We start from the raw sequence: 27,665 nt of genomic DNA on the forward strand, positions 1-27,665 counted from the left end.
TTAGAAAGAAGAGAAAATAAAGGATCAAAAGGTATAAAAGAAAAAAACAAGAAGCAAAACAAAAGAAAATGAAGGAAAAAACATTTTGAAAGATACAAGAGGAAACTTTACAACAGCAAAAGAAAAAAGGAAAAGAAAGTAACAAAGGAAAATAAAATAAGAGAAACAAGAAGATGAACAGAAAAAAAGGAAATCAAGTGGCAAGAAAGAGAGTAAAAAAAGAAAAACACAGACGATAGATGACACTAGAAAAGAAAAAATGGAATACAAATGAAAGAAAAGGAAAAGAAAAGAGTGAAAAATCAATTGAAAAAGACGGGTTTTTCTGGTACCCTTAGCAGCAAGATGGCAGAAAATCATAATCATGAAAAAATTCAAAAATTTCCACGTCTTAAAGTGCAAGTTTTGTGTGATCTTTTTCGTTTAGTATTCAAATCAATAATTTCAAGCACTAGGAGGCGCTCAAAACAACACATTGTCCCTTTAAAGAGGGTAAGAAAAAAAACCCACCGAATCTCTGTTGCTGAAGGTAAATCTATATTTGATTGGATGAATATGAGGAGTATTTACAGCAAGCGTGAATTCTGATTGGAGCATGCGGCGACCAATCGGCAAAAGGGTTTCACCCGGAAGTCAGCCGATGGTATTATCTAGTGGGCGGGGCCTTCTCCCCGCAGTCGGCCTTCATTGTCACTTTGGAGCGCGACCGCTTGGGGGCGCCAGAGGAGGTCGCTGCGGACACAACCGAGGCCTCTTGCGAGGCGCTGCGGCGCACGGCGCTCGATTTCCGGGGAGAAATCACGGGAACGGTCGGCGCTCTGGAGGAGAGCGGAGCTCTGGAGGAGAGCGGAGCTCTGGAGGAGCCCATCGCCGACCTCTGCGGGGACGGGCTAGCGGTTCTCCCGAGGCGGGTCCCGGAAAGGACACGCAGTGGAGGGCGAGGACCGGTCACCGGGACGGAGGTGGAGGAAGGACGGGCACACGAAGAGGAGGATCGCGGAGGCGCGCGGGCGGACTTCCCTGGAGACTTTCTGGGGACACAAAAGGGACCAAATCATACTACACCAGTACAAATATCCGCTGTAGTACTTCAATGTAAAGTACAAAATATTACTACAGAAATACTTCCAAAATAAGATGACAGATATACTTCAAAAAACACAAAATTGTTCAGTATTAGTACAAAATATTACTACACAAACGTTACCAAAATACAACGACAGAAATACAAGAATACTACTAAAAAATACTACAGTACTAAGGAAACACTACACTATTCAACAAAATGACCACTAAATACATCCTACCTTAGAAATACAACAAAAAACAACAATAATTATAGAACTATAATACACTAATACTACAAAAGGATACCACAAAAAAAAATATTTAAAAATATTACTGCAGTAACACTAAGGAATGCTACAGAATTACTAAAAGAGGAATACTACATAAATAATAACTGTACTACTACAAAATACTACAGAAATACTACTGCAATGATACAGTACTACTAAAATACTCAAAAAATTTACCGGGGAATTACTAGGAAAATACTGCATACTAAAACTACAGTAATAGTACAAGAATACTAGAAAAATTAATCATACAAAAATACCTTAACAAAATACAAAAGAAGTACTACAACATACTACAGAAATACTACTGCAATAATACAGTACTACTAAAATACTAAACAATTTTACCAGGAAAATACTACATAATACAACTACAGTAATAGTACTGGAATACTAGAAAAATGAATCCTACAAAAATACCTTAACAAAATACAAAAGAAGTATTACAAAATTTTACAGAAATACTACTGCAATAATACAGTACTACCAGGGAAATACTAGGAAAATACTACATAATACAACTACAGTAATAGTAAAGGAATACTAAAAAAAATGAATCCTACAAAAATACCTTAACAAAAAAACAAAAGAAATACTACAAAATACTACGACTACAGTAACACTACAAATCCAAATACTACTAGATAAAACTACTACAAATACTACAGTAAGACTACAAAAAAAAAGGACTAAGAAACGACTGCATTAATGTAAAGGGATCCAAAAAGAATTTCTTTTGAGGATGTACAAGTGAACAGCAAACCTGGAAGATGCCAGAGGAGACACAAAGACGGCCACCGTCCCAGGAGGTTTTCGGACCGGCGTGACGGGTCTGGGGATCCGACTCCTGGACCCGTCCCGTCCTGCCCCCGATCTTCTCTTGGACTCGTCCGAGGTGCGAGTTTCCTCCTCCGACGTCTCCGAAACCTTGCGACCGTCTCCGTCCCCCGAGGACAAGGAGGACGAGGTCCCGGACAAGACCCGGCTCCGCATCCAGCGACTCTGTTGCCTCCGAACCAGTACCCGAGCCAAGTCCGGTGGCCCGGCTCGACGTTGAAGACGGTTCCGAGTGGAAACCGAGGACGACACTTCCGAGTCTTCTTCCGAGATCAGAACCGGGATTTTGCTCCGGATTCTGGACCCGATGACCACCGGAGGTTCCCGAGAGGCGTCCTCGTCGGTCGGCGGCCGTACCGAAGGGTCTTTCTCGTCCTCGAGAAGTTCGGACCCTGAACCCTCCGCGACGGCCTCCCTGAGCGAGTGTCCGTTGGAAGACATGACGTTGAGGTGGGACGTCTCGGCGATGTGGACGAAGGTCCTCTCGACTTTGGTAAAGGGGGGCGAGGCCGGGGCCACGGGTGTGGACGGTCGAACGTCCAGCCTGAGAACCGGAGACTGGCGACCCGGTTCCGAAGGGCGGGCCGCCTCTCCCGGGGCTTCTTGGCAAGGGGCAGGTCCGCAAGGTGTCACCAAGTCCCCCTCCGGTACACCGTCTGGCAAAGGGTCCCCGGAAGGGGATTTCCGAGTATCCCCCGGGGAGAAGAGGACCAAAGTCTTGGAGGCGTCCTCCAGGTCTAGGTCGGCTTCGGAATGTTGTTCCCTGGCGGCTATGAGGGTGGAAGGGGCGGCGTCCTGACTGCGTTCGGAACTTTTGGGACTGGCCTGGCTTTCCGATTGGCTCTTGGTGACATCGTCTTCCTGGGGGCCGGTGGAAGGGGGCGGGGTTTGCTCGCCGACGGGGAATACCCGACGTTGCGGCAGAGATCCGGTGAGCGCTACCGTCAGGAAGTCGCCGCGTTTGGCGTGCAGTCTGGGAAGGATGTGGACGCGTTCGCGCTCGTCCCCGGTGGTTTTGGTGCGGTAGTCGGGCGACGGGGGCGGGGCGTCGTCCGCCGGGGGGCTGGAAAGCGACGAGGGCGGGGCAAGCAAAGTGGGCGGGGCCTCCTGAAAAACAAAGGCAAAGCCGTCAAGGCTAACTGCTAGCTGCCGACTGCGATCTGAGTTGCCGGGATCGAGACCCCAAAACACGAGTGTGCAGTTGAGCATGTCGTCTTAAAGGGGGCGGTGCTTGCCGAAGGTCAACCTAAGGCCCGCGGGCCATCTGCAGCCCAGCCTGCTTTTTTATCCAAAATGTAATGCTATGTAACGATAAATAAAGTGCAACTTATACAAAAAGCTGTTCTTTTTTTGTGTGCCAGCTTTCTTTTCATTCTTCCCTTTGTTTGTCCACCACAATTGAAATATTACATATTGCATGTAGTCATTACTATATACTGTATTCGTGAGCAATTACTGTTTGGCATGTAGTTGTGAGCATGTTACACGTTTTCTACGCTCCCAATTTAAATTAGAAATGGACGGATTCCTCCTGTTGAATTATTCGTGTGAATAAATCCTAAAGTGTTTCAGATAAACCAACTTGTGCAGTTGTTTTCCATTTTTCTTCCGATTAATAATTCTTCGTGGAAATAAACGTACCACAAAATGGATCTTATTAAAAATGAAACGAAAATGACCGTGTACCGGGTTTTTCCCCGACAGAACGGATCGAAAAATTGAGACTGATTTGAAACTAATTTTGGTGGTGGACCTCTAGCGTTCTCTGCTGGTTAATGGGAATAACTGTAGACAATCCGTTCCTACACGTTGATTCTTAAACGAAATATATAAAAAACAAACGTAGAAACTTTTACAAATATTATAAAACACTTTACATTATTGGAAAACTAAATTTCAAATGTAGTGCTTAAAAAAAGAGACATAATAGATGATTATGCTTTGTCTTCCGAAAAGAAAAAACTATTTCATAAATACTACAAATTACAAGAAAAATATACTTTAAAATGACCCAAAAATGTGGTAGTAGTTCAAAAACTACCACAGTAACATTAAAAACAGTATATTTATATATATGTATACTGTATGTAAATTAATATATAATACCGGTAAATAAGAAAATGGCCGCCGTCTCCAGGCCCTTGAAATTCAATGTTTTGACAAATGTCAAAAAGACACAACAATAACTTATTGATCCCCATTTTACATTTTCAACCTTCTGAATGGCATTGTGGGTAATTGTGTGGCTTCTTCACCGTGTGCTCCCATTGTCTGAAATGCATGTCGGACATATTTGTCCATAAACCCTTACGACACCAAACTGTATGTGACATCCTACATACCAACATTTCTTGTTTAAATATTGTGTAAATTATAAGTATAACCTTATCCTCCTTGTTTTATAACCTTATCTTCTCTGTTCCTTTATCTTCTTGGGTTTTTTTCCTCACTGTGAATGTGTGAAACTGGAGTGACATGCCCAATTTCGTTGTCACAATATGTTAACCCATTTTGTAACAATGACAATAAAGGTATATTCTATTCTATTCTATTATTTCATCGTGTATTTTGTCGTTTGTCAGCTATTTTTGCTGTATTTTGTTATTCGTTGTGTACTTTGTCATTTGTCATATTTTTTTCATGTATTGTCGTGTATTTTCTCATTTGTCGTCTTTTTTGTTGTATATCTTATCATTTGTTGTGTTTTTTGTCATCTGTTTTTTTGTATTTTGTCCATTTTTGTGTCCTTTATTATTTGTAGTATTTTTTGTGTATTGTTACGTGTATTTTATCATCTGTTGTCATCTATTTTGTTGTCTTTTTTGTGTGTATTTTTTGTTTGTTTTGTTGTGTATCTTTTCGTGTATTTTGTCTTCTGTTTTTTCATGTATTGTTGATTGTTTATATTTTGTGTGTTTTCTCTGCCGCTGTCTGTTTTTTGTGTATCCTGTCGTATATTTTGTCGTCCGAATTTGGTTTTGTTGTGTGTTTTGTCCTTTGTCATCTATTTCATCGTTTGTATTTTATTCTCTAGTGTATTTTGTTATTCATTTTGTACCTTATCCTTTATTTTGTCATCTCATATTTTAGTGTATTTTCTTGTGTATCACTCGTCGTCCATTATTTCATGTATTTTGTTGTGTGTTTTGTCATTTGGCGTCTATTTTTTGGTGGATTTGGTCACGTACATCTTACTGTATTTTCTCATCTATCTGCTTGTTTGTCATCTACGTTTTCATGTATGTTGTCTATTTTGTCATTTGTCATCATTTTCTTGTGTAATTTGTTTTGTCTTTGTCTATCATTTCACGTATCTTATTTGTCATTTATTATTAGTGTGTTTTGACGTTTGTTGCGTATTTGAGGAGATCGTTTCTTCCTAACGCCATGAAGCTCTTTAACTCCACCCGGGGGAGTAAAAGCCCACATTAAAACCCCACCCCTACATATGCATATTACCCTATTTTTTACGGTGTCACTATTTAAATACTCTATACCAACACGTTATATTGGGTATTTTTGTATTCTATATCTTTTATTTTATTATTTTATTTTTCAACACAAGGATACTGATGGAAGTGTGAATCTATCTAGACATCTAGACATCTATCTAGATGTTTAGACATCTAGATATCTAGACATCTAGATATCTATCCATCTATCTAGACATCTAGATATCTATCCATCCATCTAGATATCTATCTAGACATCTAGATATCTATCAAGACATCTAGATATCTATCAAGACATCCATCTAGACATCTAGATGTTTAGACATCTAGATATCTAGACATCTAGATATTTATCCATCTATCTAGACATCTAGATATTTAGACATCTATCCATCTTTCTAGACATCTAGATATCTTTCTAGATATCTATCCATCCATCTAGATATCTATCCATCTATCTAGATATTTATCCATCTATCTAGATATTTATCCATCTATCTAGATATTTATCCATCTATCTAGACATCTATCCATCTATCTAGATATCTATCTAGACATCTTTCTATCTACCTAGACATCTATCTATCTATATATATCTATATCTATCTATCTCTTGTCTTTGTCGTCTGTTTTGTGCATTTTATCGTTTATCCTTTATTTTATCATTGGACGTACATCTGTCATGTATTCTGTTGTGTATTTCGTCATTTGTCATCCATTTTTTGTGTATTATCCTTTATTTTTTGTCGTTTGTCTTCTATGGATCTTATATTTTAACATTTGTCATCTACTTTGTCGTCAATTTTGTCGTGTATTTCGTCATTTATTTTGTTGTACGTAATTTGTTTTGTCGCGCGTTGCGCTTAGTGGGATCCTCTTTTGTCGTGTATTTTGCGGTTTGTCGTGAATCGTATCGGCCGAACCTGCCCCTACAATATGCTTGAGGCAGACGTCACAATTTCTTTTTGTTTTTATTTTTTGGATCGTGCTGCTGCACCGGTCACTCACGCTCCTCTTTACCCACGTACTCGTGCCCCCATGGCCTTCTTTTGTACAAAACCGCACGCTTCGCTTCAGTTTCAACCCAAAAAGTGCTGGAGTTTTATTGCAAACAAAGAACATTCGACGATGTTAGCCTAGCTTGGAAATGTGACAGCGTGCCTGTTTACTGGATAAACTCGTGAAAACCTTCCAATTTCAAATTGAGATTGTATAAAAAGTAACACAAACAGTTAATGGCCCGGGACAATATTTCTCATGTGTCGTGATCAACATCGAGAGTATCTATCACATCACGCTTCCGACATGTGTAGAAAGAAATATGTGCCATAGAAAGAAATCAAGCACACAAAACGCCTTTTCTGGTCGAATAAACGCCATTACAAACATTAAAATGAAAAATTAGAAAAAACTCGATGTAATTAGCTGTCATGGTTCAGTGGCTGGCCATTTTCCAGTCTCCCACTCCACTCCCCTGTTCAGGTGTTCCCAATCATTATTAGCTATGAAAACTCCAGTCTCCTGATTCATGTTGCCGGGTCGTCTTTGTACTCATCTCAGAGATATTTTTTATCCGCGATGACAAGCTCTTTATTCCAACACATTCATCTCCAGATATTCTCCTCTGGACTTTTTTTAATACACCACTACGTATAATTCACCAGACTGAATTTCCTGCAAGTGGGGAGAGAACTAAGAAAGATCCTTTCAGAATGGTTTGTGTGGTTTATTTGCTAAATTAAAAAAACGTGTTTACACAAATGCACTTTTTATTCTACATAGTCCGTCTTGCCATGATTAAATAGGTGCCGCGTTGTGTTTGTTAGGTTTATTATCGCTTAAGAGGAATTTCAATCAACAAAGGAGGCAGTTGGGGGAGTTTGACAGGTACGGTAGTGTAAAGTATGAGTTTTCCAGTTATATTTTATTATTGAATCGTATTATTACTTATCACATTCATTTACGTAGTTGTTCTAAATGCACAAATGTTCGTCCACATATTTGAATAAAGTATTTACTTTCTCTATACATATAAGGTTTAAACATATCCTTTTATATCAGTACTTTGGTTTTACGATGAGTCTGCCCTAATCATACACACTTCAAAATCCAGCTGCGTTCAGATTTAACAAAGGTCTCTTGTGAAGATGTGAATTCCCTTTTTTTTCCTGTTTCATTTTCAGGTTTCATTTTGCCCATCCACAACGCTTTCCTATAAAAACTGAGGTCAGCCATTTTGCAATGTACTTTTCTGTACTGTTCTCTTTAGCTTATTTTTTCTTCATCTACATCCCAGAACTAGAACGCGCGGCAAGACACGGATTGTCTACGCCATCTGTAGAAATAAAAAAAGGATTCAAATGTTTATGCTTAGATATTTCATATTTGTTTTGGATATTTTAGAAGTTAGTGCTACATTCAAGTGGAAACAAAAGAAGTGATGAAAACAAATCAAAATGAGGCCAGAAGCTCCAAGGGTGAGACCAGACGGCTAGCAACCAGGCTAACTTACAACAGTTGAGCTTCTGACTTTTGGCTTAGCGTAACACCGAAAACCCCGTCATCACCCTGTTCTTCCCAAAGTATGAAGAAACCCCAGAATTAGTCAAACCGTTTGACAATTTTGAGGTCAAAATGTGGCGCTCAGAAATCATGCTAGCTAGCGTGTTGAGGTTCCCTTTTCACTGTTAAATGCATTGAGCATCACGCTAACAGTCAAATGCTAACCGGGCACGGAAACGAAGCGGATTTCGTTCGGGTGGACGTTCGTCGCTATAACAACCCTACGATTTGGGAGCGTTAGCGGCGTTAGCATCGTTGCGTCACGACCTGACTCCGCCTCTGCGCAACCTAAAGTTTGCAGCTAGCTTAGCTTCTACATTCTACATCAGCGTCGCGAAGCCGTGCATACGCAGAAAAGGGGGAAGTGGCGCCTATTCACCGAGTTTAGCCCTTAAAGATGTGAAAAAACGTGAAATAGCGAAGCTCCGCCTCCAGAAACTTCAACAGTCGTGTGACATGCTAAGCTAACGGTATGGGATTATTGCGTCCGTGCAGATGAGCATAAAGTGCAGCAGTGACACACACACACACTTCTCAAGAGTTAGCTTTAGCATTAGCCACCCTCTGAGGTTTCCTACAACCGTGCTAGCAGCCGGATGCTAACCTGACGGAAGCAGGAATGAAAAAAAAAGAGAAAAAAGTGAGATGTTTTGGCTACAAAGCAGCAAAAATGTCAAGTTTGTCGCGGTTCCTCTTTGCATACGTGCGGAATTGTGGTCCTTTTCTTTTTTGTTCTCCGGAAGAAAAAAAAAGTGGAAGTTGGCAGAGTCTACTTCCTCTTCTTCGCTTGGAGCGATGGTTTTATTATTGCATGGTCGGCGTTTTTCAGGGCCCGTTGCTTTGCTGTTGTGCATGGGTGCGGGGCCACGCCGTAGAAATGAAAAACTCTCGCAGGGGCCGGACTAGTATATTGAACGGAGAAAGAGAGAGGAAAAGACAGAGAGAAGAGGAGAGAGAAACAGAGAACAAGACAGACTGAAAAAGAGAGAGAGAGGCAGAGAGAGAAAGAGAGAGATGGAAAGATATTGAGAGAGAGAGAGATGCAGAGAGAGAGAGAGATGGATAGATGTTGAGAGAGAGACAGAGAGAAATGGACAGATGTCGAGAGAGATGTTGAGAGAGAGAGAGAGAGAGAGAGAGAGAGAGAGAGAGAGATAGATGTTGAGAGAGATGGATAAATGTCAAGAGAGAGAGACACAGAGAAAGAGAGAGAGTGAGAGAGATGGATAGATGTCGAGAGAGAGAGACAGAGAAAGAGAGAGAGTGAGAGAGATGGATAGATGTTGAAAGAGAGAGAGAGAGAGATATGGATAGATGTCAAGAGAGAGAGAGACAGAGAGAGAGAGATGAATAGATGTCAAGAGAGAGAGAGAGAGAGAGATGGATAGATGTTGAAAGAGAGAGAGAGAGAGAGATGGATAGATTTCAAGAGAGAGAGAGAGAGAGAGATGGATAGATGTTGAAAGAGAGAGAGAGAGAGAGATGGATAGATTTCAAGAGAGAGAGAGAGAGAGAGAGACAGGGAGAGAGATGGATAGATGTGTGACAGTAGTATAGCCCCAGCTGCTCTGCGAGCGGCTTCTGCTTTTGTCCATACCAAACGGACACATTTCAAACTGCAGCTCATTTTTCTCTTGCGTTACTCCCGGCATTGTCTCGCGGACCGGATTCAAACCCGTGGCGGGCTCGGTCCGGCCCGAGGGCCTCACGGTCGACACCCGCGCCGTTGCGCGTCCCTATATGGGCTTGTGCCTTTCAGCTGCTGTTCTTGCTAATGAGTTTAGCTAGCATGTGCTGCAGCTGCGAGCGCGAAACGTTGAGCACCGAGTGGCGGTTTCGGGCGGGGTTGTGAGCCGCGCCCGCACCGCCGTGTCTCCGCCTCCAACCGGCGGCGGCGGCGGCGTGGGCGGGGCTACTCTCGGCCGAGCGACTCCTCTGGATGAAGGCGGCGCCGCCCCCGTGGGGGTAGTGCTCCGTCTCCAGCGTGGACGAGGAGAAGACGTAGGAGGCCAAGCGCCTCAGCTGATTGGGCCGCGGCTGGGGGCGGTCCTCGTCCGGCTGCAAACAGACCAATCACAGAGAGGGGGAGGAGGTTAGCCGACGGAAGCCTTTTTGGGTTCTATTTTTTTTTTTTTCCAAATCCAAAAGATGGCGTGACCCGGCTTCCTGTCCTCGGCTCCTCCCCCTTCCCCTCCCTGAGCCAATCGGGCCCGATTGGAAGCCTCTCGGCTGACTGGTCGAGGGTGACGAGGGGGGCGGAGCCTAGCACGGACGCGGTGACGCCGGCGACGGAGGTGAAATCGGTTTCCCGGGAGGTCGGCTTCCCAGGACTACGGTAAGTCTTTCTAAGTACTTTAAGACCGGGTTACAACCTTTGCAACACAGTGGGGCTTATGGGAGGGGACAAGCACTTTTCCCCCTCGCGTTTCAACAGAGAAAAACCCGCGAGCAACAGCTAACGTGAAGAGGACTTGTGCGGCATTTGACCAGAAAGACCATACCAAGGTGGGGTGAAATTTATACCAAGTGACCAAAACGTGAATGCTTGAAACACAAGATGGATGGTAAATGTGCGCAGGATGGTGCCTAGCTCCCCCCGCTCTTACCAGCTGCTGCGGTCCGTTGGGTTCGGACTCCCTGCGCCGTGGTCGCGCCGATTGTAGCGAGTGACAAGGCGAATTGGCGGGGCTCCCACTGGCCCCGAAACTCCTCCTCGCCTCTGCCTCTGCTAGCGTGGGCATCCCGCGCCCGGTGGTCTTGGGGCGCACCACCAGTTCCACGCCTAAAGTCATCGCAGGTTGGAATGCGATCAGTGTTTGAGTAAACGGCGGCGGATTTTGGTGGACCTTACCTGCCGCCGTCCTGATCTTCCGGCGCTCGTCCTGCTCATCCAGCGGCCGGAGTTCTTCGGGTTCCTCGTCGGTGGTGCCCGACGTGGTTGGGTGGAAGTCTCGGAGTTCCGCCTCTTTGTCGATCATCACCCACTCCTTGCTGTCGAAGTCCTCCTCCTCGGCCAGCGGCACAGATCGGATGAAGGCGTTGCTGTGCGCCTCCTGGTCCGCCGATGCCGCCGACATTTCCTGTCGCCCGCTGGCCTGGCGGTCGCCGCGACATCCGGGGTCCACAGACAGCATCTGCGCCGGTTGCGACGAGTACACGTGCCGCGAAGGGGAGCCCAGCATGTCCATACGAGACCTGCAACGGTGCTGGATTAGCTCCAGGTTGCCCTCTAAACATGTGCAGCAACTCTCTCTACTTGGAAGCATAACACATTGGACTGTTCATCTGACTAGGTATCAAATGCAGCCAAAAAAGAATAACTTCTGGCTGTTTAAGCTGGTTAGATAATGAACTATCATTATTATAGTTACTATCCTGCCAGTCACTGCTGCAACCAGTGTCCACCGACAGTGTCTGTTTGTTCTTGAGAGACCTGCAACGGTGTCACGTTAGCTCAGTTCCAGGTTTCCCTCCAAACACGTGTAGAGTAGTGACTCCCGCTACTCGGATGTACAAAGGTGGAATGTGCCCCTCTCTACACCTGACGCCAAAAACAAAACAACGACCACCAGTGGCGTCGCATTTGATTGGCGGCAGGTATACGCAGGGTTTAAAGACCTCAGGAAATCGATAGGCGGAGTGGCCGCGGAAACAAAATGTGTTTTGGCTAATGAAAGTAGCTTTTGAAAGTCAGGAAGTTAGCAGGCGTTTGCTGTCACCTCTGTCCGTAGGCGTCGCCGCGTCCCTCAGCACCGGACACCCGTTCCGACTCGGGACTGTTGACCCGACGGTATCTCAAGGACCGGCCTTGACCTGTCGGAGAATCCGGAGCTGCGCGAACTGGTGACACTGGACCGGAGGCGTGCCCCGCCTCTTCCTCCTAGGGACACAAATCCCATTAGAGCTGGACTTCAGTTGACATCATTCGACATCCTTTTTCAGCAGACCTTGTTCAAACTGATCCTGAGTCTGTTCCTATTGAAGTCCGTGTCTTCCCAGGCTTCGCCGGCTTGCTGGACTAGGGGCTCGACGGGAGTGCGGCCCGGGGCAGGGGGCGGGGCGTTCTCCTGGTCGCTCAGGTGCTCGTCCTGGAGGACGTCGTCAGTGTTCTCGCGCTGAGGGTCTCCGGGAATCGGTGTCACGATGGCCCTGCGCGGCGATCTGAGTCAAGTCCTGTTTGCTCAGGCAAAGCAAGGTGCGGTTCCGCTTACCCTAGCATGGCGGCAGTGGGCCGCGTGTTGTGCTGCGGTTGTGTGGAGGCGCTGGTGGACATGGTGACGTCACTTCCTGCCTTCTCCCAATCGAAAGGCTCGTTCTCCGTGATGATTCGCTCCTTCATGCTGTTCTCGAACACCGACATCAGCAGCTGACGGCACAAGGAAGCCAGAGTCAGAAGTGACGGGCCGAACTCGGCAACCGGCTGCGGCGCCTCACCTGGTAGTCGGGTTTGGTGTAGTAGTCCAGTGCGAGGACGTGGTCCAGGAAGACGTTGAACTCCGACGGCATGTGCTTGAGCAACATGCGGTGGTCATAGCGCTCCTTGATCTGGCCCACTTGCTCCTGGGGGTTATTGCATGAAACCAAGATAAGGTATTTAGCCAGGATATATTTGTTAACTCGGCTGAATTTAGCCTGGAGTCGGTTGTACGAAAGCAGGTTCGATTTAGCTTGGCTCGGTTGCTATGGTGATTTATTTGCTACAGCTAGCCTGCTCTAGACCAGGCTAAAAACCAGATCTGAGTGGCTTTTCTAGTGTGACGAGAACAGAACCCGGTGGCCGCCACCTCACCTTGTCTTTGATTTTCCTCCAAGGCAACTGTCCCACAGCAAACTCCACCAACATGTAGAAGAGCGACCACAGGTCGTCATGGCGACCCATTTCCTGTCGAGACACAGGGACGCCGTCCCGTCCGTCAGGACAGTCGCCTTCCGTGCGTTCGGCGTTCGAGTCTTACCTTGTTTTTATGGGCGTTGACCGAAGCGTAGCGGACCGTCCCTCGGAAACCCGCCACCGTTCTGGGCTGGAACAAAGAAAGACCTGTCAACGAGAGGCCGCAATTCCGTTCCCTTTGCCCGCCACGGCCAGCGGGGGTCAGAAAAACACGTCCTAGCGACACAGCTTGAGTGGAAGCCACACATTTCCAGAAGTTGACCAGGACTCAAGTCTACAAGAGATCCTGAATGTGAATCGGGCCAGAACAGTAAGTGAAAAAGCTCCATGTGGTTTCTGTCCGTAAACGACAATTAGCCGACTAGCGCCTGTGCCTAAAGTATGGATGCAATAGCCGCAGTACTTTTTGGAAGACGTTGAATGGGACTCCAGCCCTACTGGAGATCCTGACTGTTAATTGGGCTGGCACGGTTGGTAACCCTAACCCATGGCCCAGGACAGTTGCCAGATTTTTGGTAAAAGAGCCTCACGAGGTTTCAGTCCGAAAGTATCGGAGCAAAAAGCTGCAGTACTTTTTAGATGCGATGGACATCTTCTGTCTCTTAGTTGAATGAGGGAAGACTGTCCACAAAAACCAAACGATCTAGATGATTGTCCATTTTTGGTGGTGATTTCTCGCCATTTCAATCATTTTGTTTTTTTTCTCGAGTTTTGGCGGCGATTTTTCTGGATTTGATGACTTCTTTTGATGGAGAAAATCCACATATCTTATTTTGTTCCGTCTACCATTTCCGATCATGCTAAATATTAGCATGGAGCTAGCAGTGATTGGATGGTAAGGATGTTGTTGCTATGGAAACCACTCACATCCCCGGTAACCACGGTGACGATGAAGGCATGCACGTCAAAATGATAAGTCCAAAGGAAGCAACTGGAAGAAAAACATAGAAACAAAAACTTAAAGGCACAACAAAAACTTGAAGAACCAGACAATTCCCGTGGCAATTGAGACGGTCGGGGCTGGGCTCTGGCATGTACTTGTTAGCTTTTACTTGTCGGTGGCATGTAGCTGTTAGCATGTACTTGTTAGCAAGTATGCATTAGCATAAAGTCGCCAGTATGTAATTAGTAACATGTAGTTATTAACAAAAAGTATTTAGCTCTTACTCGATAGAATGTAGTCCTAATTATGTAGCGGTTAGCATGTAGTCATTAGCATAAAGTGGTATTAAGCAGTCGTTAGCATAATGTGGTTAGCATGAAATTGTTAAAATGTAGTCGTTGGCATCTATTTGTTAGCATGTACTTGTTAGCAAGTAGGCATTAGCATGAAGTCGTTAACATGAAGTCTTGAGCATATAATCGTCTGCATCTACTCGATAGCATGAAGTCGTTGGCAAGTAACTGTTGACATGCAGTCGTTAGCGAGTAGGCATTAGCATGGAATTGTTAGCATAACGTCGCTAGCAGGTAATTGATAACATGTAGTAGTTAGCAAAAAGTCTTTAGCTCTTAGTCGTTAGAATGTAGTCCTAATTATGTAGTCATTATCATTTAGTCGTCAGCATCTACTCGATAGCATGAAGTCATTGGCAAGTAGCTGTAGACAGGCAGTTGTTAGGGAGTAGGCATTAGCATGAAGTTGTTAGCATTAAGTCGCTAGCATGTAATTGGTAACATGTAGTTATCAGCAAAAAGTCTTTAGCTCTTACTCGTTAGAATGGAGTCCTAATTATGTAGCTGTTAGCATGTAGTCTTTAGCATAAAGTGGTATTAAGCAGTCGTTAGCATATTGTGGTTAGCATGTAATTGTTCAAATGTAGTCGTTAGCATCTATTTGTTAGCATGTACTTGTTAGCAAGTAGGCATTAGCATTAAGTCGTTAACATGTAGTCTTGAACATGTAGTTGTGAGCATCTACTCGATAGCATGAAGTCGTTGGCAAGGCGCTGTTGACATGCTGTTGTTGGTGAGTAGGCATTAGCATGAGGTTGTCAGCATAAAATCGCTAGCATGTAATTGACAACTTGTAGTTATTAGCAAAAAGTCTTTAGCTCTTACTCGTTAGAATGTAGTCCTAATTATGTAGCCGTTAGCATGTAGTCATTAGCATGAAGTCGTTCACAAGTAGCTATTGACATGCAGTCGTTAGCGAGTAGGCATTAGCATGAAGTTGTTAGCATTAAGTTGCTAGCATGTAATTGATAACATGTAATAGTTAGCAAAAATTCTTAAAGTCCTAGCTCTTAGTCGTTAGAATGTCGCCCTAATTATGTAGCCGTTAGCATAATTAGCATTAAGTCGTAGCAAGTAGTCGTTACCATGTAGTGGTAAGCATGTAATTGTTAAAATGTAGTCGTTAGCATCTATTTGTTAGCATGTAGTTGTTTGCAAGTAGTCTTTAGCTTTTACTCGTAAGCATGCAGTCGTTAGCACGTGGTCGCTAGCATCTACTCCTTAGCATGCGGTCGTTTTCGTGTAGTTATTTGTTCAGGCTAACCAAAAAAGGCGTGGTATTTGTGGCAAAACAAATAAGAAGATGCCTTCGGGGACAGTCAGAAATAACAGCCGAAGTCGTAACGCAGCGCGCCCTGTTGGCAGGAAGTGGTCCTGTCAACACGCAGCCCCAACGGGTCCGAATCACCACAGGGACAAAGAAAAAGAAACCAACTCATAAAGGTAACACATAAATCTTGCAGGACCGGGAAGTGAATCGAAAGCGGCGTGGCAGATCCGGACTGAAACCGGATCGAGGACCGCGTGAGTTTCCGGATGCTGAACTGGAATCCAAATCAAATCCAAAACTGGGACGAGACAAAAACGCAATGGTCAAACATGCTCATATCAACAAATCTAGCACATGCTAACGAATGGAACCCTCCTGCCATATGCAGAGAAAAAAGCCATAGAACTAAATCGACACGACAAGAAAATGATGTCGTACCTCAATATAGAACATCAAGCAGGTTATCCATACATTCATTTTTGGGGGCATGTATTTTCACCCGTATTTTCTCACATATTTGTCCTTTTGTCAAGTATTTGTTGTGTATTTTATCAAGTATCATGTTATGTTTTTTGTCATTTTGTTGAGTATTTTATCATGTATTTTGCCATTCTGTCAAGTATTTTGTTATTTACTTATTTAGGCATTTTGTTATTTATTTTGTCATCAATTACATTTTTGTGTATTTTCGATTCTATTTTGTTGTGTATTTTGTCACATATTTTGTCATTTTGTTGAGTATTTTGTCGTGTATTTTGTTGTTTTCTGGAGTATTCTGTTTTGCATTTTGTCATGTATTTAGTCAATAATATATGTAGGCATTTTGTCATTCGTTTCATTTTTTTGTCGTGTATTTTGTCATGTTAAGATGTGGATATTGTTACGTTTTTTTTTTGGCATTATTTGTTGAGTATTTTGTTGGGGATTTTGTTATGTATTTTATAATTAATTTTTGTTTTGGGGGCAGGGTTGTTTTTTGTGTAGTCGTGTATTTTGTCAATTATTTTTTTAAATCATAATTAAGGAACTGATTTAACATACCTTTTTACATTTGAGAGATATTTAAAAAGCTATTTTCTTGTGGTGGTCCTCTAGCATCCCCTGATGGTTAATTGACTCAATAAGAATGCTACAAGATTCGTTTTGACGGTAAATGGATTCAAAGTAAGCCAAACCCCCAAAATGTCAAAAGCGTTTGTTTCTAGCTATTCCTTTATTTCTACGTTTCTGGTAAGCCGAGACGCTAGCTATGCTAGCTGTTACGTACCGGCCGGACCTCTCCGCTAGTGTTCGTGTACTGTCGTGCCAGTCCAAAGTCCAGCATGTAGCACTTCCTGTATGTGGACGGCAGGCGACCCATGGCAAAGTTGGACTAAAACACAAAAAGAAGCCACTATGTTAGCAAAGTGTTAGCTTAGCGTTCAACATTTACCTTGGTCTTTTCTGTTGTCTCAATGCTAACTTAGCGTTCGCGCATCAATCATTTTTATTGTTAACTGGTTGGATGTCGCTATGCTAGCTGGGTGATAGCGTCTCAAATATTTTGCTGGGTAACCAGTTTCATGTTGCTACGCTATCTTAGCATTAGCATGTCAAATCGTTAGCATTAACATGTCAGATCTTTAGCCATCTTACGGGTTTAATGTCCCGATGCAGGAATCCGATCGAATGGACGGCCTCGATAGCTCTGATAGTGAGCTAGCTTACCGGTTCGATGTCGCTATGCTATCCTAGCATTAGCATGTCAGATTGTTAGCCATCTTACGGGTTTAATGTCCTGATGCAGGAATCCGACCGAATGGATGGCCTGTATGGCTCCGATAGTGAACTAGCTTACCGGTTCGATGTCGCTATGCTATCTTAGCATTTGCATGTCAAATAGTTAGCATTAGCATATCAGATCTTTAGCCATCTTACGGGGTTAATGTCCCGATGCAGGAATCCGATCGAATGGATGGCCTCGATGGCTCTGATAATGAGCTAGCTTACCGGTTCGATGTCGCTATGCTATCTTAGCATTAGCATGTCAAATAGTTAGCATTAGCATGTCAGATCGTTAGCCATCTTACGGGTTTAATGTCCCGATGCAGGAATCCGACCGAATGGATGGCCTCGATGGCTCCAACAGTGAGCTAGCTTACTGGTTTGATGTTGCTACGCTATCTTAGCATTAGCACGTCTAATATTTAGCATTAGCATGTCAGATCGTTAGCCAGCTTCCAGGTTTAATGTCCTGATACAGGAATCCGACAGAACGATGGCTCTGATAGTGAATTAGCTTACTGGTTCGATGTCGCTAGGCTATCTTAGCATTAGCACGATAAACAACTAGCCATCTTACGGGTTTAATATCCCGATCCAGGAATCCGACCAATGGGTGGCCTCGATGGCTCCGATAGTGAACTAGCTTACCGGTTCAATGTCGCTACGATATCTTAGCATTAGCATGTCTAACAGTTAGCATTAGCATGTCAGATTGTTAGCCATCTTACGGGTTTAATGTCCCAATGCAGGAATCCGACCGAATGGATGGCCTCGATGGGCTCAGATAATGAGCTAGCTTACCGGTTCAATGTCGCTACGCTATCTCAGCATTAGCACGATGAACAACTAGCCATCTTACGGGTTTAATGTCCTGATGCAGGGATCTGACCGAACGGACGGCCTCAATGGCCCCAATAGGGAGCTAGCTTACCGGTTCGATGTCGCTATGCTATCTTAGCATTAGCATGTCAAATAGTTAGCATTAGCATGTCAGATCGTTAGCCATCTTACGGGTTTAATGTCCCGATGCAGGAATCCGACCGAATGGATGGCCTCGATGGCCCAGATAGTGAGCTAGCTTACCAGTTCGATGTCGCTACGCTATCTTAGCATTAGCTTGTCAAATAGTTAGCATTAGCATGTCAGATCGTTAGCCAGCTTACAGGTTTAATGTCCTGATGCAGGAATCTGACAGAACGATGGCTCTGATAGTGAGATAACTTACTGGTTTGATGTCGCTAGGCTATCTTAGCATTAGCCCGATAAACAACTAGCCATTTTACGGGTTTAATCTCCCGATCCAGGAATCCGACCAATGGAAGGCCTCGATGGCTCCGATAGTGAACTAGCTTACCGGTTCCATGTAGCTACGATATCTTAGCATTAGCATGTCAAATAGTTAGCATTAGCATGTCAGATCGTTAGCCATCTTACGGGTTTAATGTCCCGATGCAGGAATCCGACGGAATGGATGGCCTCGATGGATTCCAAGATCTGCTTGCCCAATCGCAGCGTAGTGCTCATGGTGAAGGTCCCTCGAGGCTGACTGCGGCGCAGGTCCGCCAGGTTACGGCCCTGGAGGCAAAGGGGGCGGAGTCAGGGACCCCGCCCTCACGCTAGCCCGCCCACACCTGCATCTCACCTGAAGCTGCATCACCACGTAGTTGAATTTGTCGTTTCGCCCGCAGCCGATAAACTTGCAAACGTGGTTCTTACCTGAAACCCACACAAACGTACTTCCTTTTCACTATTGGATGCTTTTATTTTGAAGGACACTCCCCGAACGGGGCGTTCGAACTCGTTTGAGCTCGGGGGCCACACGGTAACAAATCAAATGGAAACGTTCTCACCGGGGAATAGATTTGAAATAGAGAGAAAGAAATAGAGAAAGAAAAAGAGAGAGAGAAAAGAGATAAAAGATAAGAGAAAGAAACGCAGAAAGAAGGAGAAAGTATAAAAGAAGGAAGGATTGAGAAAGAGCTAGAGACAGAGAGAGAACGAGAGGGAGAAATAACAAAATGGTGTGACGGGCTGCGTTTGGCCTGCAGACCTTGAGTTTGACACCTGTGGTCTAGTTAAACTTTCCCTAAAAAAAGATTGTATACATCTTGAGGGTTTTTTGTGGAGTCCTCTCCTGTTCTCCTTGCAAGTTCAAAACCCATTGACTTCTTCTCTCCTTATTGTGAGCCTCTTTTAAACTATGAAATCAACAATTGGTCCTTCGGACTAGATATAGTACATGTTGGTTAGGACCTATAGAACAGGTTTGAATGTTTGCCCAGTCCTCTTCTGTTCTCCTTGCAAACTCCAATTAAATGGATTCCTTCTGTTTTATCTTTGGAGTGTCTGTTAAACTATGAATTCAACAATTGGTCTTTCGGGCCAGATATAGTACATCTTGGTTAGGACCTAAAGAACAAGTTGGAATATTTGCCCAGTCCTCTCCTGCTCTCCTTGCAAGTTCAAAACGTATTGACTTTTTCTCTCTTAATTTTGAGCATCTTTTAAACTGTGAAATCAACAATTGGTCCTTCGGGCCAGTTAGTGCATCTTGGCTAGGACCAAAAGAACAGATTGGAATTTTTGCACAGTCCTTTCCTGTTCTCCTTGCAAGTTTAAAACCCATTGATGACTTCTCTCCTTATTTTGAACTATGAGTACAACAATTGGTCATTCGGGCCGGATATAGTACATGTTGGTTAGGACTTATAGACCCGGTTGGAATTTTTGCCCTGTCCTCTCCTGTTCTCCTTTTAAACTCAAATTATATGGATTCCTTCTATTTTGTCTTTGGAGTGTCTGTTAAACTATGAATTCAACAATTGGTCCTTCGGGCCAGATTTTGTACATCTTGGTTAGGACCTAAAGAACAGGTTGGAATTTTTGCCCAGTCCTCTCCTGATCTCTTTGCAAACTCCAATTAAATGGATTCCTTCTATTTTATCTTTGAGGTGTCTGTTCGACTATGAATTCAACAATTGGTCCTTCGAGCCAGATTTTCTACAGCTTGATTAGGACTTAAAGAACGGTTTGGAATTTTTGCCCAGTCCTTTCCTGTTCTCCTTGCAAGTTTAAAACCCATTGACTTCTTCTCTCCTTATTTTAAGCGTCTGTTAAACTATAAACCTGACAATTGGTTTTTGGAGCTGAATAGTGAACATCTTGGGGAAGACCTTTAGAACTGGTTGGACTTTCTCATCTCTCTGTCCTCCTTGCAAAATGCATTCCTGTCTCCTTTCCTGGTTTTGAGCGTGCTATATTTTGCAGAGTCCCTCACCCTGTAGTTTTTTCAGGACGGCCACCTCCATCTTGAGGACCTGTTTGGGCTGCTGGGCCGACTCCACCTTGAGGGCCACGTTCTCCCGGGTCAGCAGGTCCAGAGCCTCGTAGATCTCGCCAAAACCGCCACCGCCGATCTTCTTCAGCTGCACCGCAAAACAGGTAAGATATGCTTACATGACCAGGTGGCGCTGTTTTTCAACCTTACTGAAGCCAATTGAGAAAAAATATAATCTTCGGTAAGAGTAAATCCTGTCGCTAGACCGCACAGGCACAAAAAATGGGATCCTTTCCCAGCGCACAGGACCACGTTTCATGGAGCAAGTCGAGCTATCGTACCACTTTCCAACGGTCCTTGACCATGCAGTTGGGCGGCAAGATGTCCGCCTGCTCGGCGTGCGTGCCGTTCATGTTGTTGTCCGGCGGGTGGGCGGGGCCTAAGCACTGCATGGGCCAACCCTGCGCGACGCAGCCCAGCTTGAAAGAGCCATTGATCTGAAAAAGGAGCAGAGGTGAAGGGCTAGCGTTAGCGTTAGCGCTCGCTGGGCGAGGGCGTGGCCTGCTCCATCGCCGAACAGGCCACGCCCCCTCGAGACGAGCGTAAGAACAGATCCTTTGTTTCTTAGTTACAGCTATCCGTCCATCCGTCCGTCCAACTATCTGTCGGTCTATCTCCATTGTTTTTGTTTCAGGGGGAATTAGATCTCAAAATGACTTCCATTCATCCAGCCGGCTCTCAATTTCTATATGTCTTCTTCTCTATATCCACCCATTGATCCATTTTTTTTTTTGTTTTGAAAAAAGAACGAGATCTCAAAATGACTTCCATCCGTCCTCTCTATCTCTTCATCTCTCCATCCTTCCAGTTTTTGTGTCCAGGAGAAACAAAACTGGAAATCACTTCTATCCATCCATCCATTCATCATCCATCCGTCCATCCATCATCCATCCATTTGTTTTTGTTTTGGGGGGAGACAGAGCTCAAAATAACTTCCATCCGTCCATTTATCCCCCATCCATCCATCCATCCATCAATCTGTCCATCCATCCATTTGTTTTTGTTTTTGGGGGGACAGAGCTCAGAATAATTTCCATCCGTCCATTTATCCCCCATCCATCCATCTATCCATCATCAATCATCAATCCGTCCATCCATCATCCATCCATTTGTTTTTGTTTTGGTGGAAACAGAGCTCAAAATAACTTCTATCCGTCCATTTATCCCCCATCCATCCATCCATCCATCCATCCATCAATCATCAATCCGTCCATCCATCATCCATCCATTTGTTTTTGTTTTGGGGGAGACAGAGCTCAAAATAAATTTTATCCATCCATCCATCCATCCATCCATCATCAATCCGTCCATCCATCATCCATCCATTTGTTTTTGTTTTGGTGGAAACAGAGCTCAAAATAACTTCTATCCGTCCATTTATTCCCCATCCATCCATTCATCCATCCATCCATCCATCCATCATCAATCCGTCCATCCATTATCCATCCATTTGTTTTTGTTTTGGTGGAAACAGAGCTCAAAATAACTTCTATCCGTCCATTTATTCCCCATCCATCCATTCATCCGTCCATCCATCCACCCATCCATCCATCCATCCATTCATCATCAATCCATCCATCCATCATCCATCCATTTTTTTTTGTTTTGGGGGGAGACAGAGCTCAAAATAACTTCCATCCGTCCATTTATCCCCCATCCATCCATCCATCCATCCATCAATTCACCCTCACTACAATTATGCAAATCCTCAGTCGGCCAATGGCATGCGTGCACAGTTGGACCGCGCCGATGCTCGCTACTCAGACGGGGGCGCTACAAACTCTGGCTTTCAATTCCACGCAGAATTGAACGCAACACGGGCGGGCGGGCTGGCTGGCGGGAAAGCCCCCGCTATGCGGGCGCATGCAGAGCGGGCATCCAATCGCAGCGGCTCTGAACACAGCAGTGGGCGGGGCAGAGGGGTTGGGGCGATCCGTCCCGCCCGACGACCAATCGCGGCAGGGGGGCGGACCACAGAGTTCAAAGGTACCACTTAAGCTACTCAGGAGTTAGCTTAGCATCATTACGGAAGTTCAACTCAGATTTTGGAGAGAATGTGTGCTTTGATTCAACTTGCTGACAGTGAAAGAAGTAAGTGGCGAACTCTGTGGTGGAGACCCTTCCCACGTTGGCCAACGGGGGGAGCAGTAGCCGTGCCAGAACAAAGCCGGCTAGCCACCTAGCGTCAATTTTTTCGGCATTCCTAGCTCACCATCGTTCCGATGTCCCGCTCACCACGAATCCTCGGCCGGCCTACGAGCCAAACAGACGGCAGGCGGTTAATGAGGCCTGACCTCCGGCGCCGTCTCGGGTTAGCGCTCCTAGTCTCGCGTCTCGTTAGGTTGCACGCGACCGTCGCATCGAACTACGCTAGTGAGCCAAACTGGGCAATTAGCTTTGCTATTTATGACTTAGCTAAACATGCTAAAATCCGGTAGCATACATTTAGCATGTTGCCTATTTGCAACACCGTTAATGATGTTAGCCTAGTTAGCTCTCGTTCAAGCAGCTAAGGTCCGGTGTCACACTTTCATAGCCGCTTAGCTAAGTCATGAGCCTCAACCTCAGACCTCAAATATAGGATTTTAACAATTAAACTGTTGAGTAGAATACTTTCAAGACGATTAGAAATATATTTTCTGTATTATTCATTTGTTACAAAGTTAAACATTGGCGTTAGTGAAGTATTGTCCTCGCTCACTCGAGCTGGTTAACCTTTGCCTGAAGACACTAGCTGCATTTTCCTATTCATGTGGTGCAGCGTTGGGCACCTTACTTTGATAAAGTCAGTTTTGTTTTCTACTCGTAGCTTTTCAACACGTGAGTTTTTATTCCTGTGGATTTTTGATTTTCGGAAGTTTTTTGACCCGTAGGTTATCCCGTAGCGTTTTGTGTTACGTTTTAGTAGTAGATGGACCCATGTGGGGGAGGCAGGAACTGAAGGGAGGGCTACTCAAAACAAGGACGGTATTTTTCTACAAAATTAGGACCAAAGTATCAAACAACAAGTGGCCACAAAGAAAATAACAGAATACCCAACGAACAAGAAACCGGAAACAAAAAAGTAAACAAACTTGGAACTGGAAAATGCAAGGAACAAAGTAACAAAGGAAATCCCAAACAAACAAACCCAGCGTTACGGTTGTGGAATGAAATGACACTAAACCAGGGTGACAAAAACAGAAGTAGTGAAAAATGACAATGTCCTTTTAAAACACCACACACCTGTGCCCAGTTCAAGCCCCAGTTGGGGCCCTCTGCTCGTAGGAGGTATGTTTTGTGTTGTACTGCTGGCTTTTGGACCTGCAGGTTTTCTCGTAGCTTTTTGTTTGGTTCTCCTAAAACGACTTTGAAAGTTGACTGGTCGCAAGTGATCGGATGCGGCAGCTCAGAGCGGCGGCAACGTGCTAGCAAGGCAAGGCTAAACTAAGAAAAATAAGCGGCAGTGCCTGTCTTCTTCTACATGACGGCTCAATCGGGGTTTTGCTTCTTACAACTGACACAATGAGGACATTTCGTCAAACAAAACCGCGCGCGGTCTGACGAGTCCACCCCTTCAAAGAGAACTTGGTCCAGTCACTTGATCTTAGCCATGCTAGCTGTATTAGCTTGGTCGTTAAACAGAAAAAGGAAAAACAATTCAATATTCATTCTTGATTGTGTTTCATTGACAATGCTAGCATGAATGCTATGCTACCAGCGAGCAGAAGTAGTGTTAGCTCAATTAGCTCTTGTGCTTAGAAATGCTAACTAAACGGTCAGACGCGTCCACCCTTCGCATAGGATTTGGTCGGGACGAGGTACGTAACTTGATATTAGCCATGCTAGCTGGACTAGCTTATCTGTTAAATTGGCGAAAGGCAGAAAAACCCTAACCCTTACAATGCTAGCATGGAAGCTATGCTATCAGTGAGCAGAGGAAGTAGCAAAAGCTATTCGTCAATGTTACGTGTGTTAGCTCGTCTGGCTATGTTTCAGATCAAGTTATTTTAAGTCGTCCAAGGCTAGCAAGCGCAATTAGCACTGGCAGGATACGATCAATAATTCAAGAGAGGCAAATGTAGCATTTGTTTTCTGCGTAGCCTACGGTCTGTCGAGACCCATCTTGGTGCTCGGCCTGGATGGAGCACGTAACTTGATCTTGATCTAGCTGGACTAGCGTAGCTATCAAAATGGCGGAAGGTGGAAAAACAAGTCAGAGGTTGTCATTGATTGCGTTCCATTAACAATATTAGCATGGAAGCTATATTCATCGTGCACTCGATTTTCATGCGCGAAACACAATCCGTTTCCAGAATATTTCAAAATATTACCATATGCTTCTCTCACCCTCCTGTTGTCCTCATTTTAAAGGATATTTTTGTACTTTTTTATACATTTTACATTAAAAAGTCTGATATACTTCCTACTTTCAGAGAGCCCCAACCAGGGTTCGAACTGGACACAGGTGTGTCCAACTGTCCTGAACCCTTTAAAACACTTCTCTCCAACTATTTTGAAGCCAAGAGCTGCTTGTTGTCATTAATTAGTGCTAAGGGCACCGACCTTGATATGGATTTTTCAAATAGCTAATTAGCTAGATGGCTGCCTAAATCGCTAAAAGGGTAGCTTGATAGTTAGCTAGAAAGGTAAACAGGTAAAAAATAAAAAGAGCAAAAGGCCATCTAAATAATTGGATAGAAAGCTAAAAAAACAACTAGACAGCAAGCTAAAAAGGAGGCCAACGTTGAGCTGGATAACGAGCAGAAATGATCAAATGTTAGCTAGATAGCATGAAGAACATGTAAAAATCTAGCTAGATAGCTTATTCAGAGCTAAAAACTAGCTTGATAGTTAGCTTAAAAAACAACACAATTTTTGCTGATTCGCTTCGTAAAACCCAGCATTGGAATCGAGTTTGTTGTAAGCATTTTTCGACACTGACTCCCGCCTGTCCCGTTTTTGCTCCCGTTTGTCTCCGGCTACGACCTGTTTTGATCCCGACCACGTCTGCTCTCCCGTCCCGGCTTACGAACCCTTTTGTCCCCGACGACGTTTACTCTCCCGTTCTGGCTTACGACTCTTTTCCGACCCCGTCTTGCTCTTCAAGTCCCGGCTACCCACCCGTTTTTCCGTCCCTGACACCGCCATCGCTCGCTACGGAAGATCCACTTCCGTGTTCGGATCACAATCCGAGTACGAGAGCGATTTGCTTCCCGCCTCCAGCGAACACTGGATCCTCTTTCTGTCATGATTACTGATGCGGGGCACCTGAGGTTGCTCCGTTGGCGCCAACAGCCGCGGACGCTGATCGGCTGCTTCCTCTTTTATAAACCCCCTCCTTCCTGTCCTTGTCGGATCGCCTGCGAACCTTCGCTACACGCAAGGCAAGCCCTTTTGACTCCTGACTCTATACTGCCCTGTTTTCTGTCTGATTCCCATTGCCGACCTCTTTTCTGAACCCGTCTACGTTTTTGCTCCTCTGTCCCGGCCATTGACCTGTTTTTTCTCGCTCTCGACATTGCCTTCCCGGCGATCTGCTACCCGTGACCGACGATCACTGGATCGTGGGTGCAAACCCTTTCCTCCTTCTAAATAAAGCTGAGTAAAATGAACGCAATTGGGTCCTGTTTCCGTTCCTGGTCCGTGACACTTTCCTTCAATAAAATTGTGAGGAAACGTTACGCAATTGGGTCTTCCCTGATGGTTTGTTGTGACAAAAGTAATATTAAAAGTAATATTAAATCCCCCAAAAACACAACAACGATGTCAGTATGGAAATACTTCAAAAATAAATCTACAGAAATACCCCCAAAAAACACTACGGTAATACTATACTATACAAAAATACTGCTTCATCATGATTACAACATAAATACTACAAGAATACAACTACATTCATGATACAAAAATACAGAAATACCACAAAAATGTGCAGTGCTAAGAATCAAATGGACTGAACCATTTCAAGGCAGCGGAGTATTTCTGACGCTGCGTCGTTCATATTTTTGTTGTACTTTAAAAATATGTTCATTATTAAGACACTCATAATGAAAATCCACCGTATAAACTTTGTACCCAAAAGCCCTAGCAAAACACCTAGAGCGGTTTGACTGGGTGAGCAGTAGGAATGGGCGGAGTTAAATAAAGGGTTTTTCTCCTTGCCCAGCGCGGTCTGAACTGAAAGTAAATACGTTGGTATCCTGGTTTGTAGTATTTGGTGACATTTTTACAAAAGAACTCTGCTCGCACCTTGTTTTGAAACCATTAAATGTTTTCCCTGTTTTTCGTCATTTTTAATCCTGTGGTTGGTTGCAGACGGGTGGCAGGGCACCATTTCTTGTGGTGTGTCTTGGGCAAGCTTGGTGGCGCTCATCCCTCTCCGGACCAACATGTTTCCACCCCGTCTCGAACCGGGTACCTTTTGCATGTCAGGCAAATGTGCTAACCACTGATCCATAGGAACTGTCCTTCTTTGCTTTAGGACCCCCAAAGACGGTCTGGGGACGCCCATGACACCCAGCCTCCTTCACGGGGCCTTAGGCCAGGGGTGTCAAACTCATTTTAACTCGGGGGTTACACGATACAACAAACATTCTGTCGGGGGCAGGACTAGTAGATCAAAGAGAAAGAAAAAGAGATAAAGAAATAAGAGAAAGAGGGAGGGAAAAGGAGAGAGAGTGGGACAAAGAAAGAAAAAGAGAGAAAGGGAGAGAGCGTGAGAAACAAAAGATAAAAAGTCGTGAGAGAGGGGGAAAAGAAAGGGAGAGGAAGAAAGAAATCCAAAAAGAAATAGAAAGACTGAAGGAGAGAAAAGAGAAAAGAAAGCGAGAAGGGTAGGAAGAGAGAAAGAGAAAAGAGAGAAAAGGAAAAAGGAAGTTAGAGCAAAGGAGGTTAAAAGACGCAGAGAGTAAAACAGACAGAGACACAGTGGGAGAAAAGAGGTGGAAAAGAAAGAGAGAGAAAGAGAGAGAAAGAG

General features: G+C 44.4%; 1 protein-coding gene across 3 annotated transcripts in view; it reads right to left on the minus strand.

Moving 5' to 3' along the window:
* Positions 1-520: 520 nt before the first annotated feature.
* ttbk1a (tau tubulin kinase 1a) overlaps positions 521-27,665 on the minus strand; it is a 31,894-nt gene continuing 4,749 nt past the window's right edge. For 2 of the 3 annotated variants that reach the window (XM_088341278.1, XM_088341280.1), the window contains exons 2-16: positions 20,989-21,144; positions 20,648-20,795; positions 19,013-19,086; positions 18,805-18,945; positions 16,874-16,978; positions 13,165-13,230; positions 12,999-13,091; positions 12,644-12,769; positions 12,421-12,575; positions 12,157-12,358; positions 11,929-12,089; positions 11,061-11,404; positions 10,816-10,991; positions 2,122-3,302; positions 521-1,031 (exon numbers count right to left, since the gene is read on the minus strand). In XM_088341278.1, the coding sequence (XP_088197404.1) occupies positions 647-1,031; positions 2,122-3,302; positions 10,816-10,991; positions 11,061-11,404; positions 11,929-12,089; positions 12,157-12,358; positions 12,421-12,575; positions 12,644-12,769; positions 12,999-13,091; positions 13,165-13,230; positions 16,874-16,978; positions 18,805-18,945; positions 19,013-19,086; positions 20,648-20,795; positions 20,989-21,144 (3,513 nt within the window). In that variant the 3' untranslated portion in view covers positions 521-646. Of the gene's footprint in view, positions 1,032-2,121; positions 3,303-10,815; positions 10,992-11,060; positions 11,405-11,928; positions 12,090-12,156; positions 12,359-12,420; positions 12,576-12,643; positions 12,770-12,998; positions 13,092-13,164; positions 13,231-16,873; positions 16,979-18,804; positions 18,946-19,012; positions 19,087-20,647; positions 20,796-20,988; positions 21,145-22,919; positions 22,961-27,665 lie in introns of all 3 variants that reach the window. The other variant, XM_088341279.1, reaches the window with a different exon arrangement.

Source organism: Urocampus carinirostris, chromosome 8, assembly GCF_059441175.1.
Source record: "Urocampus carinirostris isolate Australia breed hairy pipefish chromosome 8, RoL_Ucar_1.0, whole genome shotgun sequence".
Taxonomy (NCBI): Eukaryota; Metazoa; Chordata; class Actinopteri; order Syngnathiformes; family Syngnathidae; genus Urocampus; species Urocampus carinirostris.